This window comes from Lepus europaeus, chromosome 4 (assembly GCF_033115175.1).
Source record: "Lepus europaeus isolate LE1 chromosome 4, mLepTim1.pri, whole genome shotgun sequence".
Taxonomy (NCBI): Eukaryota; Metazoa; Chordata; class Mammalia; order Lagomorpha; family Leporidae; genus Lepus; species Lepus europaeus.
This window is the reverse complement of record NC_084830.1, coordinates 96,293,931-96,314,082: the sequence shown is the minus strand read 5'-3', so window position 1 is coordinate 96,314,082 and position 20,152 is coordinate 96,293,931. Positions and strand designations below refer to the sequence as shown.

The following is a 20,152-nucleotide window of genomic DNA, read 5'->3' as shown; positions in this document are numbered from 1 at the left end:
ATGAGCTCCTATGGAGCACAAAGCTACTCCAGGTCAGGGCACTCAGACCATGGCCCAATGCTTACCTGCAATAATCAGTGCATTTATATTACCTTACCATTTATGAAATGATATAACAGACATTTTGCATCCAGTCTTTCCTTACAACAGCCCTGGGAGGTGGAGGCGGAGAGAGCAGGCGGGAGTTCCATTTCACAGTGTGATTTGTGGGGTAGTTTTTAGCCCAGCAGTGGATGACCACACATCCTGCTGTGCCTGGGACAATCTCCGGTCACACAGTCCTGACGCTGTTATGAACATGTCCTTTCACTGTCAGCATCACCCCAGTGTGGATGGTAAGTGCTAGGGGTTCCCCTGCCTCTGTAAGTCACTTTTCACTGATACCAGACTTTCAAGTTCCTGGGATCTGTGCAAGGCCATCGCATGACAATGAGTGGCGGTCAGAGCAATAGGCCAGTTAAGGCCTGGGCTGCAGACTCAGACCTGGTGCTAAGCCAAGATCCACTGTGTATCTATGGACAGTGGCGTCTGGGAAGGGCCGTGGCTGACTCCTGGGTTTGGCTCTTGCTGACGTGGCCTTTTATCATTGACATCTTCTCCAGATAGAGCCCTTTTCTGACTCCACCCAGCGTGGTCCAAGGAAACACTCCTTGTCCTTCTTCAGTTGAGTGGTCCGGTCTCTGCCATTCCCCTCACCCCTCACCCGCTGGTGGTGGGCTCAGCCTCTCCTCCATGGTCTGCTGAAACTCTCACTTCTGCCTCCCTCCCTTGACCTGGAACCACAGAGTGTCACAACCTGGAGACCATTCCCAGGACACCTGCGCTGTGGGTGAGGCAAGGCACAGCCTAATGTCCAAATTGCTATTAGTACCAAATTTGCAAGACTTCCCATCCAAACTGGAAACTTCCAATGAAAGAAAGAAAATCCCAAGCTGTATTTGGACAGGAAGAATGGACAGACAAGGGGTGGCAATGACCTCACCGAGGATGTACATACTTTACATGGTGGCCCCGCCCACAGCCCTGAGGGCCTTCTGGAGGTTCTCCAGGAAGCTGGAGGCCCTTGGTTACCACACAGTTCAGGACCATGGGGCAAAAGAACTGATGTTGCTTTAGACAGAAGACCTCGAGGTGAGAACTAGATGACGTCTGAATCTCGGCATTGTTTGTCACACAGCAAGCACTGGGTTTTGCTCAAGCTGGTGTCCTCTGTCTGTGGGTTGGAAGTAATCAATATTGTTTGCCTACCACTTAGAAGAGTTGTGAGAAATTGGTGAGATAATAATGTAGACGGCTTAGCGTAGTGACTTGAACGAGAACACTCACTGGGTGTTCATATCACACCCTATTCAGAGTGGTGATTGTGACAGGCACTCAGCATGGGGTTAAGATGACGCTTGGGAAACTTGCATCACACATTGGAGGGTCTGGGTTCAAGTCTGGATCTGCCTCGGATGCCAGCTTCCTGCTAGTGCACACCCTGGGAGGCAGCAGGTGATGGCTCAAGTGGTTGAGTCCCTGCCACCCACATGTGAGACCTGGATGGAGTTCCTGATGGGCATTTGAGGGGTGTACCAGCAGATGGAAGATCTTTGTCCATCTGCCTGTTTCTTTATCTCCTCAATAAAATGTTTTCTCTTACAAAGAGCACAAAGAGATTATGAGGGTTGTTGTATCCTGTTTTCTGATTCCACTGCACTTCTGAAGGACTGATGAAGGAAGACTTGACCAAATGGTTTTAATTAAACTTCTGGACTGCCCTGTGCTCCGGGGCTGTGTGCTTCCCAGGAGGCAGGGACTTACAGAGAGGCCTGCAAACCCCCCTGCTGATTTCCACACTGTTCTCTCCCTTGGTGCTGCGGGCTCAGAGCTGCAGTGTCCTCACCAGAGGACAGGCTGCTTGTGGCTCCCTTTCTCTACATAAGGACACCAGAGCCATGGGCAGGAGACGGGAAGGCGTGCTTCAGGTTAAAGGGAGGACAGTCTGTATTGCACCCGATTTATTCAAATGTCCTTTAATTTGACAGCCTCTCATCCCAGGGAAGTCTGTGTGAGCCTGGCTGGGGCCACATAATAGCAGCAGTGTGGAGCTGAACAGGCAGGGGAGAGGTCAACATAAACAAGAGGATGTGTGTCTTAGGGGGAGGAATATTTTCTTGGCGGATTAGGTAGGAGGCAGAAGGTACACAGCAAGCCACAAATTACCAGGGATGGAATCGCGAGCAGTTAAATGCTGTTCAGGGTAGTGACACCCTGATAAAGACATTTCCAATAAAGAAGTGCATCTAGTTTCACCCTGTTAGATTTCCTCCCATTTTTACTCTCTCATGGAACTGAACAAGCTTCCTTGAGCTTTATATTATGAGAATGGGACTCTGATTGACTTGATCTGTGTTTGGGTTGGTTCCTCCCACAAAGGTTACTTAAGACTGGAAAGCCCTGCAAGTGGTCATGTGCTTCCCTCTCCAACAGACAGCAGCCGCTGAATCAGAAAATGCAAATATATAACTTCTACCTCTTTCTGATGTGTTACTAAACCATCCTCACAATATGCTAATTGTAATTAATATATGTGTGTGATAAATTTCTATTTTATTATATGCATTTTATAGTCTTTCTGTGTCTAATGAAATTACAAGCCCTCTCTTGGCTGTGCTCTGTAAGAATTAGCCTTTGTCCCAAGATAACTGCGTAGAAGTTAGGGGAAGATTCTGTAAGAAAGTAGGACCCAGTTGATCTGGAAAAGTGGGGAATCTGGAGAAGCTCAGAGGGACACTTTCCAGATGGTTGGCTTCACAGGTTCAACATAGTTTTGAGTTCAGTTCCCTTTAACATCCTTCTTTAATTAAAAAAGACTAAACCAGGCAGAGCCCAGAGAGGAGCTGAGACCATGAGTCCACAGAGGGGTGGGGATGACTTCACCAGCATATGGTGCGGAATGGTCATTTTACATCATGTGTGGGGGGAGCACATGGACAACCGGCTAGAATACATTAACCCTCCTGCTGTCATGCAAAGTGGGAACTTACTGGATGTTTTGGATGATTTTATGGTGCAAGCAATTGCAGGCCTGGTTTCCTACAAGTGCAGTCTTGTGCAGAGAGATATTTGTGGGTTAAGAATGCAGGGCTACCAGTTTTCAGCGGTGGTTTTTAAATCCTGTAGTTAAAAAAAAAAAAAAAAAAGAAAAAACACTTGTTTCCCAAACAGAATCTTTCTGTGCTGCTGGCAAGGTTATGTGGTGTCTCTTTTGAAGGGGTCCAGCTGGGTTTTCTGCTGGTGCACCAGGGTGCTGGAAGGGAGAAAGGTAAGTCAGTGAGAGGAAGGCTACATTGCATCTTCCCTATTATAATCACTTACCCAGAGATCCAACCCACCACCCCAAAGGCAGGCAAGTGACTGGGCTCACCCACTTGTACCAAGAAGTGTGGGAGTCAGACCATGCCCAGCAGTGGAGAGGTGAGGGCTGGGTGTGCAAGCCTAAGAAAGGGCTCTTCCATAAAGGTGATGTGAGTGTATTCAGATGCCCCTGCTATCAAGTGAGTGCATTTTCAGGACTAAACTAATTTATGAGTTGCTGCAGTGATGAAATGAGGATGCTCTAGCAATCCAGGTGTAGTATGAGAAGAAATGATGTGGGCAGGTTATGATGAGGAGGCACAAGGTATGCTCTATAGATCTTGAGAAGAGCTTCGTGTTCATACAGTCAGGTGCAAGCATCACCTTAAAATGCACTAGAAGTAATTGTTGGCTACCATTTTTATAAGGCTTAAATAATGTCATAATCAATCTACAATAAAAAATTAGAAACAGATACATAAGGGTTTTTTTTTTTTTTTTAAACAGGCAGAGTGGACAGTGAGAGAGAGAGAGAGAGACAGAGAGAAAGGTCTTCCTTTTTGTCGTTGGTTCACCCTCCAATGGCACCGCGCTGATTCGATGGCAGGAGTCAGGTGCTTATCCTGGTCTCCCCATGGGGTGCAGGGCCCAAGCACTTGGGCCATCCTCCACTGCACTCCCTGGCCACAGCAAAGAGCTGGCCTGGAAGAGGGGCAACCGGGACAGAATCCAGTTCCCCAACCGGGACTAGAACCCAGTGTGCCGGCGCTGCAAGGCAGAGGATTAGCCTGTTGAGCCACGGCGCCGGCTCAGATACATAAGATTAATTCTCTATATGACAAAGTTAAATCATGCTCATAGTGGTCCATGACATTGGCAAGGGGACTACAACATTCACCATAAAGGAGGGGACTGGCGTTGTCACGCATCAGGCATAGCAATTAAATAGGGAGCCTATAAAAGAGGGTGAAAAATTATACACCAGCAAATTGGATGGCCTAGAAGAGATGGATAAATTCCTACAAACATAAAACCTACCAAAACCGAATTAAGAAGAAATAGAAAACCTTAACAGACCATTAACAGATAAGGAGATCGGATCCTACATCAGAAAACTCCTGACAAAGAAAGGTCCCAGAACAGACGCTGCACAGGTGAGCCCCATAAAACATTCAAAGAAGAATTGATATAAATCCTTTTTAGTTTGTTCCAAAAAATACACAGAACACTTCCAAACTCATTTTATGAAGCCAATGTCAACCTGATTCCAAATTAGACAATGACAACACACACACAAAAATTCCTGATAAACACAGATATAAACATTCTTAACAAAATACTAACAAATAATTCAATAATTTTCAATTTCAAAAAAATTTCAATGGAAAAGACCATACAACAAGAACAAGTGAAATTTATTCTTGGAAAGTAAGGATGGTTCAATATATGCAAATCAATCTATGTTATATGTAACAGATTAACAACAAGAAATAAAAGAATTGACCATGAGAATCTCAATAGGTGCAAAAGCTTTAAAGTTTACAATTCACTTATGATTAAAATTCTCAACAAAATAAGTATAGCAAGAACTTACTTAAACATTATAAAAGTGTGTATGAAAAGCCCACAGCTGCCATTACAATCAATAGAGAAAAATTAAAAACTTTCCCTTCAGGAACTGGTGGGCAAAGATGCCACTTCTATTCAATTTTGTATTGTAAGTCCTAGGCAGAGCAATTAGCAATGAATATGTCCAAATTGAGGAAGAAGAAATAAAATCATCTGTTTGCAGATGACATCATTATGCATGTAGAAAATCCTAAAGACTCAAAAAAAATCTATAAGCATTAATAATCGAATTAAATAAAGTCATAGTATATAAAATCAACACATAAAAATCACCCACATTTTTAGATGCAAACAATTAACTATCGGAAAAGGAGATGAAGAAAATAAGTCCCATTCACAACAGCAAGAAAAAGAATATAATACCTAGTAGGAAATTTAACTACAGAGGTTAAATGACTTTTACACTGAGAAGTATAAAAACAATGGTGAAGAACATTAAAGAAAGCACAGATAAATGGAAAGCCATTACATAATCATGGCTTGGAAGAATTAATGTTGTTAAAATGGCTCTATAATCCATTGTGATCTACAGACCCAATGTAATCCCTACCAAATTCCAATGGAAATCTTTATAGAAATAGAAAAAACAAATTCTAAAATCCACATGGAAGCACAAATTACTCCAAATAGCCAATACAATCTAGAGCAAGAACAACCTTAAAGGCATCACATTTTCTGACTTCAAAGTATACCACAAAGCTACAGTAATCAAATCTATATTGTACTGGCACAAAAACATACATATACAATAATAGAACAGCATTCAGAACCCAAAATTAATATAGGAATCTACAGTAAACTTATCTTTGACAAGGTACCAAAAATACACATTGGGGAAAGGATAGTTTCTTAACAAATGGTGCTGGAAAACTGGATTTCCAAGTAGGAAGAATGAAATTGGAACCTCAGCTCACATCATATACAAAAATCACCTCAAAATGAAATAAGAACTTAACTGTAAGACCTGAAACTATAATTCTATTAGAAGAAAACACAGGGAGAAATCTTCTTAACTTTGTTATGGGCCTTTTTTTTTTTGATATAACATAAAAGCACAGGAAACAAAATAAAAAAAAAAGCATAGATGATTTAATCAAACTAAAAAAAACCTGCACAACAAAGTAAACAATCAACTGTGAAAAGGTAACCATTAGAGAAAACACTTGTAAACTATGTATCTAATAGCTGTTTAATGTCTAAAAATACAAGGAACCCCTACAACCCAATAGCTAGAAAACAGCTAAGAAATAAGAAAAGACCTAAACAGCCAACTTCTCAGAAGAAGACATACAAATGGCCAAAGGGTGTATGAAAAATTATTCAGCATCAATAATCATTGGAGAAATGCCAATCAAAACCATGATGAGATATTACCTCATGCCTTTAGAATGGTAATTATCCAGAACAGCAAAAGGTAAGTGTTGGCGAGGATGGGTAGGAAAAGTAATATTTGTACACGATTGAGGCAGTACAAACCAGTACAGCTATTATGGAAAACAGTATAGAGTTTCCTCAAAAAATTAAAAATGGGATTATCATATGCTCCAGCAATCTTACTTCTTTCCAATGGAAGTGCAATTAGTATCTGCATTGCAAAGAACTATCTGTATCCCTATATTCATTTAGCATTATTTTAAAGTAGCCACAATATGAAAACAACCTAAGTGCCAATCAATCGATGAACAGATAAATAAAATTGGATATACATATATATAGAAAGATATGTGTTTGTGTGTGAAATATTATTGCACCTTTAAAAATAGTGAAATTGTTATTTGTGGCAACATGGATGAACCTGGAAGGCATTAATGTAGGTGAAAAAAGCCGGACACAGAAAAAACAAATACTGCATGATCTCACTTATCTGTGGAATCTAAAATAGCAGCAGGAAGTAGACTGCTGGATGCCCAGGACTGGGGGAGGGGAACACGTGAGATGTTAGTCAAGGGGCACAAAGTTTTTTATGCAGGATGATGAAATACTGGCGATTTAATGAAGAGCAATGTGACTATAGTTAGCAATACTGTATTAGACACTTGAAATTTGCTAAGAGGGTACACTGGACATACACTAAAAGACAAATATGTTAATCAGCCTAATGGCAGCAATGTTTTACAATGTCTATGTATATCAAAACATCAAATCATATACCTTATATATATACACTTTTGTCCATTATCCTTCAATAAAAATGGAGAAAGAAACCCAAAAGTATCGTGTTTCAATATCTACTACTGCAGAGAGAATAATTATGTCAAAGCCCATTTGTATAAGATCCTAAAATGTTAAGAGAACATTTGTACAGTAAAATAAGCTTCTAAAAATTTTGTGGAAATATTTATTTCATTTATTTGGGATGGTCTTACACAATATAGTCTTTTACTTAAGCTTAATAACACAGAAGTAGTAACAAGAGAATTTCTCACCCCAAGTGACCTGCCCATGTTGTATATGTGTAGAACAATGTACTCCTTTTCACTGTGTCTACTGACTGGGAGAAAAGGAACTCACATCACCCTAATCAATCCCTGTCTCTCTCATGCTTCATCTGATGTCACCAGCACCTGCACATGGTCAGGTGTGGGAGAGGCAACTCTGTCTTCAGGAGTCACAGCCATTGGGCCCAAATAGTACCCCTTGATGGCAGAGTGTCCAAGGGGGAACTGTCATAGTGCAGGGACACTGGTCCTTCAGAGCACTCAGGCTGTGGCATGCAACAAAAAGGAAGGTCAGGCTGGAGAGACACTGGGAGCCAGAGGAGGTGGGAGCTTTGGTGGCCAACTGCAATATATATATATATATATATATATATATATATATATATATATATCTTAATCGGTCCCTGGATCTTTCATTTTATGTATCTCCCTCAATGACTAGCAGAAAGGTGTTTCAATGATACACACCAGTATTGTTATTCTTTTGAAACCATCTTAATTATTTATTGACTCAGAAAATTTAGTAGTTTCAATGACTTTTCAGTGTACAGTATACCTAGCTAGTGCCTTTATGACATGAAGAGTATTGATATGTATAATTCATGATTATATAATTTGTCCATTCACTGACTGAATCCAGATGTTTTCTGACAGTTATGTGTTTACAAGGATTGTCCCTGTGCTGGAACACCTCTAGTGATGGTAATGTGTCTTGCCAAACTCAACAACATCTGATGAGGAGCTTCTTGCATTCCATGTATGAATATTTTACTTGCACTTCACACCAGAGTTAAATCAAATGTGTAAGTGAATCTCACCTCTCACCCCCAAACACAAAATTCAGCATCATCTTTCTGAGCCAAGCAAAAAATAAAAAAATAAAAAAAAAAACAACGCATATGTGCCTTTTTTTTTTTTTACTCACTTGAGACAACACAGACATTTAGACATTCACATATCACTGAATTCATTTGGATCTTTGAACACTTGCGCTTCAAATTCCATCTGGCTCTGTAAAATAAAAGTGTCCAACTCAGTATGATTTCTAAAAAAGACAGAACTACACAAAATGTTATGTATGCTCCTTAGTGTGATATGGAGAGACACAGGGGAGCTGAGGGAGAGCCGGCAACAAGACCTTATGGATTTTATGCATTTTTTCACACACAGATCTCATCAGCTCTGATTACATTCCAAGCAAAGTGCTTGGTTTTGAGCCACAAAGAGGAACAAGACCACAAGCACCTGCTCTAGGCCTCCAGGAACCCCAGGTGAGTGGGGACACTGGCCGGAGACTGGGAGCCTAAGTTAGTGCAGTGAGAGCTGCAATGACTCTCAGCACAAGGTGGACTCAGGAGTAAAGCAGGATGAATGAGGACACAGCCAGGCCTAGGTGGGGGGCAAAGTTGCTTCCTTAAATAGCAGAAATCAGTCTGAGAGCTAAAGGTAGGGAGGGTGAGGAAGGGATGAGATCCCATCAGACAAGAACCCAAGAGCATTTGTGAGATTTTTTAACAAGGAAGTTGGGGTGACTTTGACAGTAGTAGATTCAGGGGTGGGTGAGAAGGTGGTACTACAGGTTTTACATCTGGATAATTTTTCAAGACACTTGATTGTGAGAAGAAAGTCATTGACAGAAAACAGCAGTCGATATTGAATTAAGGTAATGTCCTTTCCACCCTTTCTCTCTTTCACCCCCCTTCTCCTCTCTTGTTTTCTCCTTTTATTTTCTCTCTCCTTTGCACTTTTTGGATGGAACAATCTGAAAACATTTTAAAGGTGAATGGTAAGATTTAATTAGAGAAGGAAGAATTTCAATGTGTTGGGTAAATGTAAATAATGAAGTAGATCTTGAGAAGATTTCCAGAACTCCCCACCAGGCACTCAGTCCATCCATCCATCCATCCATGCATCCATCCATCCACCTACCCATCACTAGGCATCTACTCAAAGGCTGTAGGGAAATACACTGAAATGAGGACCAAGCTCTTGACCTCAGGGAGCTTACATCTATGTAGTGAGGCAGAAGATAGTAAATATACTTAGGTAATGAAAATAACTGAGAAGAAAAGTAATACAAGGTTGGGGGAAGAGTCAAGATGAGGCTCTATGAGGAGGTGGCCTTTGAGTGGAGATGGAGGAAATGAGAGACTGAGACATATGAGGGTCTGGGGAAAGGACTTCTGGACAGATGTAGCAGCAAGTGCAATGGCACGGATGGAGGCAGAGCAAGATGGCTGACACAGCTCCAGCAGCGAGAGAAAGAGAGATGGTAAGAGATGTGGATGGAGCGAAAGGGCTCACTGTATCAACTTCAGAACTCACTGGAGGGTTTTGAGCAAGGCATGGCAGCATTTACCTTTGACTAACAGTGGAAGCAGGAAAGCTGATGGTCTGCGCTAGGTGACACATCAAGGCAGCTTGATGTAGGTTAGTAGCCAACAGATGTGTGCAGAAGAGGTTATATTTGAGTATATATTTTGGAGGAGTAGCTAATCATGCTACAAGATAGAAATTAATGATGGCTCCTAGGTTTTTGACTATGTGACTGAGTGTGTGAGCATACCATTTATTCAGACCGGGGGTAACTCAGGGAGAAGAATGTTTAGGAGGAAAGTGAGAGTTAGTTGTGACCATCAAGATGGACATGTTCAGTAGGCATCTGGAGATACAAACTAGACGAGTTATATTTACATACAGATCACTCCACCTGCCTTAAATCCCCCAGTGAATGCTTATCACCTTCATGACAAAAAGCAAGTATCAAGCTCTCAGGGCTTGGTCCTTCCGCACACCCATAACCTCATCACCAGCCACATCCCACACCGTGTGCCCTCCTGATACAGACTGACTTGCATCTCTTTCTTGCTCTCTCTCCTCCTCCCTCTCTCCTTCTGTGGATATCCACCATTCCTTTTGCTTAGATTATTCTCGCCCACTTTGACCAGGTCATATTGACCTTCGAAACCCAGTTCTTCCTACAAGCCTTCCATGTCCTACCAACAATTCCAGACAGCTGGTTTAGGTGCCCGTCTGCTCTACTCTCACAACACTACCTATATCTCTGTGGACTCAGCACCATGGGACCCAGGGATGCCACCCATTAGCGAGTGAACTTGGACAAGCTGCTTCGACTCTCTGAGCCTCCACTTAGTACTACCTGCTTCACAGGATTGTTAAAAGGATTAAATGAGGTGATATATCGCAGAGTGCTTATGACATTGCCTGGCATAGCTGAAGCACCATAAAAGTCATTACATATCATTATAATACCACTTATCACACTGTTGTGTAATTGTTTTTATGTTGCATTTTCCCAGGCAAATCCGAGCCGTTAAGGATAGTCACAGAGCCTTTCATCTGTGCTTCTGGCGGACACTAAGCCTCATTAATTATTTCTAACATGAATGAATGAGTTAATAACGAAAAAAAAAAAAAACCAATACTGGGCTACAAAAGTACTGTGATATAAACCAGCAGGTTCTTCCTCAGTAGACTTTATCACCCACCAGAATGAAACCAGAATGCTATGGGCAAGGGCAGAAATTTGGTGAAGCAGGTAAGATGCTACTTGGGATGTGCATATTGGAAGACTTGAGTTTGAGTCTGGCTCTCCAATCTACTTTCCTGCTGATGCACATCCTGGGAGGCAGTCGTTGACAGCTAAAGTACTTGGGTCCATAACACCCATGTGAGAAACCTGGCTTGAGTTCTGGGCTCCTGATTTTGATCTGGCCTAGCCCTGGCTGTTGCAGGCATTTGGGAAGTGATTCAGCAAATGGGAGCTCTTTGTCTCTGTCTTTCAAATAAAATAAATAGAAATTTACAAAATTAAATAAAAAGTTCCCTGTGGTTTCTCCTAGATTATATGTTGGGAATGGTTCAGAGAAAGTGGTATCACTACCTTTGGATCAGGTAAACATGGTCCAAAAGCTTCCAACAGAAGGGTTTCTTCTCTCACAGCCTTTTCATAGTCTGCAAAAGACAGCTTCCCATCGTGATCATGGTCCTGGGGCCAGTGTGGGGATGAGGGGACCAGCAATGCACCAGTTAACATACAAATACTTAGCAAAATAAATATTCTTTTAATTGTCAAGTGCTAATAGTAGAAGAGTGCCAGCAAATGAGATTAGACAGTAAAATGGAAAATCATTATAATAAAGATAAATTCAATTGTTTCAGTTAACTAAATAAGAAACTGAAAATTATAATTTGAATTCTTATTTCCATCCCTTATCTGTCTTATATATTTCAACATCAGACTCTAAATCATCTGGAATTACCATTTTCTTAAGTGTTGTTTCAACCAAATCTTTAATTCCTTCATCAGGATCTTCCTCTGATGGCTGTTTGAGAAGGCTGTTCTTCAGCATGTGAAACATTTCCTCCTTTGAAATGAATCCATCTCCATTCAAATCAAACACTTCAAAGCAATCTTTAAAACAAAACAAAGCAAGCAAGGGGTGATGTTGGGTGCAAGAGTTAAGGTGCTGCTTGGGACAAGTTCTACAATGCCTGGTTCAAGTACTGATTCCATTCCCAATTCTAGCTTCCTGCTAAAGTGCACTCTAGCGGGCAGCTCATAATGGTTCAAGCATTTGTGTCATTGCCATCCATGTGAGACACCCAGACTGAGCCCCGGCAGTTGTGGGCATCTGGAGAGTGAAACTGTCAAAGAGAAGTTGATCATTTCTCTTTGCCTTTCAGATCAATCAATCAATAAATTATAAATTTAATAGTATCACTAAAATAATATTTTCTTAGATACATTCCTCAGGCACATTTCCATCTTTTTAGAAATTATTTTTAAAGATTTATTTTATTTATTTGAAAGTGAGAGTTACAGAGAGAGGTAGAAATAGAGAGAAAAGAGAGGTCCTTCATCTGCTGGTTCACTTTCCAGATGGCCACAAGGGCTGGAGCTGCGACAATCCAAAACCAGGAGCCAGGGGCTTCTTCTGGGTCTCCCACGTGGGTACAGGAGCTCAAGCATTGGGCCATCTTCTACTGCTTTCCCAAGTCATAGCAGAGAGCTGGATCGGAAGAGGAGCAGCCAAGACTAGAACCAGCGTCCATATGGGATGCCAGCACTTCAGGCCAGGGCTTTAACCCGCTGCGCCACAGTGCCGGCCCTGACATTTCCATCTTGTTGATGCTTTATCAACCCCACAACGCTTGGCACAATCTGATTTTCACAACAAATGTTAATGTACACTGGTTCACTGGTTGAATACAGTTCAAAAATTCTTAGAAATGGTTTCCTTACACTCATCTATGAAAAAGCATACCAGGAAACAATAGCTTTTTATCTTGAAACTCTTGGAAAACTTACTGAAATATGTAGCATTCATCAGAATTCATTGAGAATCAAGACTGTAAACAGAACATTTGAATCAATGCTCTGGTTTCATGGTTTCAACTCAAGTAATTAAATATATAAAATGCATAATACACAAATGGATACACATATAATTAGCATATCTAGTAATATATATTTTTAGCATAAATTATTCCTCAAAATTGTTGGTTTTCCTTTCCACTAATTTTCTTTCAACTCTGTTGACCTGAATTCACTCCATATAAGAAGCTACTGGGGATTCCAGTCAACTGAACAACCAGATACTCTACAATCAAACTTACTTCATTGACTGGATTAGAGGGCATTGATTTAAATATTCTAGATATATTAATTACAATGTACAACCAATAGGATGACTGCAATCTTACATCTCATTTTTTCTTCCAAAGATCCTCGAAGAAACAGTGATAATCCATTAACCCACTCTGATACATTTACACAGCCATCGTTGTCCTTATCAAAACCTCGGAATACTAAAGAAAGAGAGATGTGCAACATCACAATTCTCAGTACTGAGTCCACATTAGTATCACTTTTAAAATTCAGAGAGCATTTCAAGATCAGGTGGTCCAATGTCCTCACTTGATACAGGAGGACACTAAGAAACAGAGACACAGAAACCTCTTTCATTTAAACATTTAAATTTTCTCTGTGTTTTGAGATCAAAGAACAGTTGGATATCTAAATACATTAATTATTTATTAATAACATATATTGGAATATTAAATATGTGAATTATATTAGATGTTTGGATGTAATAAGTAATTTGTATTTTTGTTACTTAAGCAAAGTACTGCTATTACTTAACTGAAGGAATTGTGTCTTAATTTTTGTTGGAATATTTTCTGTGGGTAAGGGAATTCAAATGTCCTTTGCAACCTATTTATTATTATGCTTACTTATTAGAAATAGAAATATTTTTATTTTCTGATACAATGTTAGGGATACCTAGTTAATCTGATTTTGTTTCCTTCTTAAATGCATAAAATAGAGGATACTTCCTCCTTTTCTATTTTCTTTGCAGAATTAACTTTTTATATTCAAGTGAATTAAGTTTTCTATCAAGAATATGATTTCCCCAACTTTTGTGGCTGGATGTAGCTACCTCAAACTTGCTGTCTCTTACCTCTGTCCATAATCATGTCATCTGTCATCCCAAATGTCACATACAGGATGTTGCGAAAGGCATTACGATCTAATCCAGTGACTGCACCTGGTCGCTCTGCCACATCTCCCACCAAGTTATAGAAAAGCTTTATAAGACAGCTTACTTCAAATTTATTAACTGTGAATAAATAAAATTAAGATATGACACAAAGCATCTTTAAGTCCTCACCAGTTTTACATTACTGAATTTATAGACAAACAGAATCAATGATATCACATATGTAGCTGTGAACAGAAATCTCTCCTGTGTTGAGATTCTTGATCGATAATAGAAGATAGCAACGCTTTGTTATCCACTAAAATAAACGAAGTAGTATTCCCTCCTAATAGGAATTGGATATGAAATAGATGCAAGTAAACAAATGCTCTGAAAAAATAATATTAGACAAGACACCTGAATAAAGATTGTGGTGTCAATCTAAACTTTACAGGGCCATTAGAGCTGGTTAAGCAACCGCCTGCAACACCTTACATGTGTGCTTGTTCTCACCCATCTCCTAATGTGCCCATGTAGTCTATAGAGGACAGTCCAAGTGCTTGGGACCCTGATACCCACATGGGAGGCCTGAATGAAGCTCCTGGTTCATGGGTTCAGCTTGGTCTAGTCCTGGCTGTTCAGAACATTTGGGGAGTGAACCAGTGGATGGAGGATCTCTCACTCTCTGTCTCTCCCTCTCTCTAAGTAACTCTGCCTTTCAAGTAAATAAACAAATAAATCTTAAAAATATAATAAAATAAAAGGTAACAATTTCTACAGCATTTTGATTATAGTGTTCATGAGCTCTACAAGTTCACTTTTCATTGGAAATAGATTCTGAACTCCTGAGATCTAATTAAAAATTTTTATTTTACTATAACCTTAGTGAATTCACAAGCTAGATTTTGAAAATTAACATATAACCATTCAGTAGTACTCCGGGGCAAGAACGTTTTCACTTGACGGATAGATAGACACACAGCTACTTGCCCGCACACATAATTGTATAAAGGGTGGTGTTTATAAACACCGAGTTAATTATTTGTGTTCCAACTGCCATTTGAGGTATGTAGGTGGAAGGGTTATTGCCTGGCATTAAGAACATAAAAGTGATTCTAAATATGAAGTATAGGTGTGGGGGAATTTTGTTTCAAAACCAGACAAAATTATTATTTAAAAAAAAATGGGCAAAATCTGTGTAATGTAAGACAAGACACTGCACAAGAGTGGCAAAGTCACACCTCATCCTCAGGACAGGCTGGGCTTGAGTGTAATTCCTTGTTGGGAGAGCCACATTTTAAGAGCAAGGTTGGTAGCGGTCATTTTGGGGGGTGAACCAATGGAAGGAAGACCTTTCTCTCTGTCTCTCTCTCTCACTGTGTAACTCTGCCTGTCAAAAAAAAAAAAAAAAAAAAAAAGAGCAAGGCTGGAGCATGGGTGGGAGCAGGGGTAGGATGGAAAAATATCATTACGTTCCCAAATCTGTATATATGAAATACATGAAACTTGCAAAACTTAAATAAAACTTTTTTTTAAAAAAGAGCAAGATTGAAAACTTTGGAAAAGGAAAGATTTAGTATATAAACAAAAGAATGTAATGGTTATGATTTTAAAAGAACCGTTCCCTACTGTGGAAAACAATATGATAGTTCCTCAAAAAATTAAACAAAGAATTATCACATCATTCAGCAATTCCAAATATGTATTTTAAAAGACTGAAATCAGGATCTCAGATACTTGTATAATGTTCACAGTAGCATAAACCTCAATAACCAAAAGATAGAAGCATCCTGGGATCAGTGATTGATGAATGACTAAAGAAAATGTGGTGCATTCACACAGCAGAATATTATTCAGCCTTAAAGATGAAGGGCACATGCTACAATGTGGATGAACATTTATGGACATTATGCCAAGTGAAATAAAACAGACACAAAATGACAAATACTGAATGATTTCACTTATATGCGGTACCTAGAGTAGTCAAGTTTATAGAGACAGAAAGTAGAATGTTGGTTACCAGGGTTGTGAGGAGTGAGTGGAGAGTTAGAGTGTAATGGGTGCCGACTTACATTTGCGAAAGAGGGAAGGTCCTAGAGGTAGATGGTGGTGACGGTTACATGACAGTGTGAATGAACAGTAGTTCCCTCCTGCCCATGGCATCACTGCGCACAGTTTCAGTTACCCATTTTTAACCATGATCAGAAATTTTAAATGGAAAACTCCAGAAATAAACAATTCCTAAATTTAAATACCCCTCATTGTAGTACACTGCTGTATTAGAGTGATCATTCTATTTTTGTATTAGTTATCATTGTTAATCCCTTCATGTGCTTAATTTACAGCAAACTTTATCACAGGGATGTACTGGTAAAAATATAGCATATTCAGAGATTGATACTAACCATGGTTTCAGGGAATGTATGGTGGTCTTGGAACATATTCACAGAGGGTAAGGGAAATTACTATATTTAATGCCACACTTAAGATGATGAAAATGATACATTATGTGTATATATATTTACATATTAAACCACACAGAGAAACAAAACTGGACCAACACCAACAAAATGCATTAGTGTTTGGGGATGAAAATCCTGCATGAAGAATGATGTCCTCGATGACACATTTCTCCATCTCAGCTGAAGTAAAAACTAAAGAGCATTACTTCATAACCCATAGATCAAAAGTCAGCCAAAAGAAAATGACTTTTGCTGAAATGCTTCTTAGGTTCTAGAAAACAAGGATAAGCAAAATTAAGGGATATCCAGGCATGGCTTTTCTGTGTCCAGGAACGCTCTATCCTATCAGTGGAATGGCAGATTAGCCAGAGGCCCACCTGAGGTCCATTCTCCGATACCACAAAACTGATCCATTTCCATTCCATCCTGGTGGCATGGCCATTTGCAACTGAGAAGAAACTGACTTTAGGGGAAAAGTTCTCTAGGAAAATTTAAAATTATTATAATGACTTCTAACTATGTCTACAGTACAACTGTTATTTTTTACTCATAATCATAAAAGTTCTTAAGGCTCAGCTTATAAATTTTATGTAAGGACAAAAATCAAAAGAGTTGACTCTTTCCTGCTTTGTTTTCACTTTTCTTTAAAAATATATGCTCATTGAGGCTGGTGCTGTGATTTAGCAAGTAAAGCCACTGCCTGCAGCGCCGGCATCCCATATGGGCTCCGGTTCGAGTCCTGGCTGCCTTACTTCTGATCCAGCTCTCTGCTATGGCCTGGGAAAGCAGTAGAAGATGGCCCAAGTCCTTGGGCCTCTGCACTCACATGGGAGACCAGGAGAAGCTTCTGGCCCTGGCTTCAGATTGGTGCAGCTCTGGCTGTTGTGGCCATTTGGGGAGTGAACCAATGGATGGAAGACCTCTCTCTCTCTGTCTCGCTCTCTCTGCCTCTCTTTCTCTCTCTGTGTGTAACTCTGACTTTCAAATAAATAAATCTTTTTTAAAAAGTGCATCTTTCAATTGTTCACAGAATGTTTGCTGACAATGCACTGCAAACTTGAAATAGAGACTAAGTCAAATTCAGTATTATATACAGCAGTTGTTGCATTGCTTGTGAGTATTTATCAAAAATGTTTACCAGATATTTGAAAAATATCTGGTGTTTTTCCAGAAATGAAAGTGCTTTAAGAAAAATAATAGAACAAAACACTCATCAGATCATAAAAACCAGAAAAACGGCCGGCGCCGCGGCTCACTAGGCTAATCCTCCGCCTTGCGGCACCGGCACACCCGGTTCTAGTCCCGGTTGGGGCACCGATCCTGTCCCGGTTGCCTCTCTTCCAGGCCAGCTCTCTGCTGTGGCCGGGGAGTGCAGTAGAGGATGGCCCAAGTGCTTGGGCCCTGCACCCCATGGGAGACCAGGAGAAGCACCTGGCTCCTGGCTTCGGATCAGCGTAGTGCACCGGCCGCAGCGCACCTACCGAGGTGGCCATTGGAGGGTGAACCAACGGCAAAAGGAAGACCTTTCTCTCTGTCTCTCTCACTATCCACTCTGCCTGTCAAAAAAAAAAAAAAAAAAAAAAAAAAAAAAAAAGGAAAACATCTTATAGAATACCCTTTTTCTAAGAATTGTAAGATGTTTATGTGCACCATGGCTTTCTTTATGACACCACCCCATGAAGTGGGCATTTCTCACTGCTCATTGCATGAGATGCTAATGATGACTAAGAAGGAACCAGACCTGTCATCTGTAGAACTACAGGAAAACATGCGCACTCCTCCTCTGCACAGCAGGACTGTCCTGGGACTCATGGCTTCTTCTGTGCCCTTAAGTGGCCCACAGTTCTGCAACCAGTACACAACTTCTAAACTTGCTTGCCACACAGTATCTTCCTCATCTAAACCAATCATGACTCCCTTGCCCGGGCACAGTTCTGTTTTTCAGTCTGAATACAATCATCAAGTTGCCTCTGAGATTCCAGAACTGCCCTGTTCAAGTGCTCTATCTCTGAAAAGTGACCTTTGTAAGGTCTCCTTTAACTTAGCAGCCCACTCCCAGCAACACAGTGGAAGGCTACAGGCGGAAGCTGATTCGTCCCCTTGTGTTTAGCATTGCTAGTCCTTTGGTTTCCAGCCGGGCACTGCGTTTAGATTGCCAATGCTGGAGTTTTATTTTTCTCAGTTGTCACCTTCTTTTGGACTCACAGTGTTCTTGCTCTGAGACGCAGATGTCTGTGTCGCTGAGAAAACCATTTCTCCTGAGGGTCTCTTGGTGAGCCTCCAGAACTTGGACCTGCAGGGTGAGGGGCCGTGGTCTACCTCAGTTGTGCCACTGTTCTCCAGTCTGGTGATTTTTAGTACTTATTTTACAACCTGCCTGGAGCTAAAAGCACATGTCTTGTGGGCACACGTGTCACGTTCTATAATGCGAAATAAAATTAAGATGGGGCTTTGAGAAGCAAGTAAGTGCATGTAGGGGAGTGTAGGATGTATATGGATTCCTGAGACCCCGGGAGTGGGTGCCCACCCCAAGAAACCAGCACCCCGGGGCTCCCTTCCAGACTTCTTCAGCTGCGGAGTGGACGGCGCTCCATCCTCACATAGGCAAAGATGGGGAGCAGGCCCAGAACTCGGCTTGTCCAGCACGTGGTTCTTACTTACAATGCTTGCAATTTTTAGTTAGGGTGTCCGTCAACTTCTGCAGCTTCTTGCGGTTCATGCCGGGCGCTCAGCGGATCTGGTCGCAATAGTTCCTGCCTTAGGACGCGGCCACCCTGACCCTAGCTAGTGCAGGGGCTGGAGCCGCCGGCTCTCTCTGTGTGAGCGCTTGCGCAGTCCTAACAAACAACGTGGCCATGGCAACGTCTGGACCGACCGTTGATTGGCTCCCGGTTTGAGGCGCACTTGCCACAGACACGCCCACTAGGCTATGTAGCCATGGCAACGACTGGGCCTGTCGCTGATTGGTTTGCAGACCAGAGCCCTTGGCGCGTGCGCGCGGCCCCACTAAGCGAGCCTTAGGTACTGCCTTTTGATTGCTAACGCTGGAATTTTAATTTGCAGTTTTCACTGGTTTTTTTTTTTTTTTTTTGGGTTCAGAGCCCCTTTGTTTGACGTTAGCGTAAGGGATCATTACCGTGTGCGCTCTGTGCGAGGGATGTTTTGGATAGTGAAAGTCACATGTATAGGGGAGGCTTCAGTCTTCAGGGAGACCTGGAGGAGGTCTTGCAAGGAGCCTTACAGTTAACAGCAGGTGTGTAAACTTACAGGTTGTTTTTCCTGGCCTTGTGCAAGAGGACGAGGAGCTTCTGCGCCTTCTATTAGGTTATGAGCCTTTGTGCTACAGTGCCAGGAAGGAGTCTTAACGTGATATCTTCCAGCATCTGATGAGGTTTCTGAGAGCCAGAGGCCACGGGAGCAGGATGGTTCTCTGGTTCTACCCCCATCTCATTCGTGGGACGTGGAACATAGGCGAAGCCACTGGCAGTTTTACAATGAAGTAAAGGGACAGTCTTCCAAATTGAAAAACAGGCTGACAAGGGCCACTTGAGTGTGAGGGATCGCCCAGCCTTGCTTTTCTGGAAACTATCCTGGTCAACATGATCCTTTTCTCTTTTAAAGACAGATTCTGCGCCTACCAACAAAGGATAGTCCTTCTATCTGCAGTATGGGAGGATTTGCTGCTTTTTCTTAACCACAGATGGGATATCCTCTTCAAGACAGCAGTGAGAAAGGCGTGTCTAACTCGGACGGGGCACAGAAACTGCAGTGTTCTCCAGAT

The 20,152-nt window shown here is 41.3% G+C and overlaps 1 protein-coding gene across 1 annotated transcript; it reads right to left on the bottom strand.

The window, feature by feature from the left end:
• Positions 1 to 3,227: 3,227 nt before the first annotated feature.
• Positions 3,228 to 19,155, bottom strand: CLXN (calaxin). The gene is made up of 7 exons (XM_062189601.1): positions 19,033 to 19,155; positions 13,892 to 14,050; positions 13,134 to 13,238; positions 11,690 to 11,841; positions 11,311 to 11,415; positions 8,332 to 8,417; positions 3,228 to 3,292 (listed from the first exon to the last, which is right to left on the bottom strand). Exons 1-6 carry the CDS (start codon positions 19,088 to 19,090, stop codon positions 8,358 to 8,360), a joined length of 639 nt encoding a protein of 212 aa, XP_062045585.1. The 5' UTR covers positions 19,091 to 19,155; the 3' UTR covers positions 3,228 to 3,292; positions 8,332 to 8,357.
• Between the last annotated feature and the right edge of the window lie 997 nt (positions 19,156 to 20,152).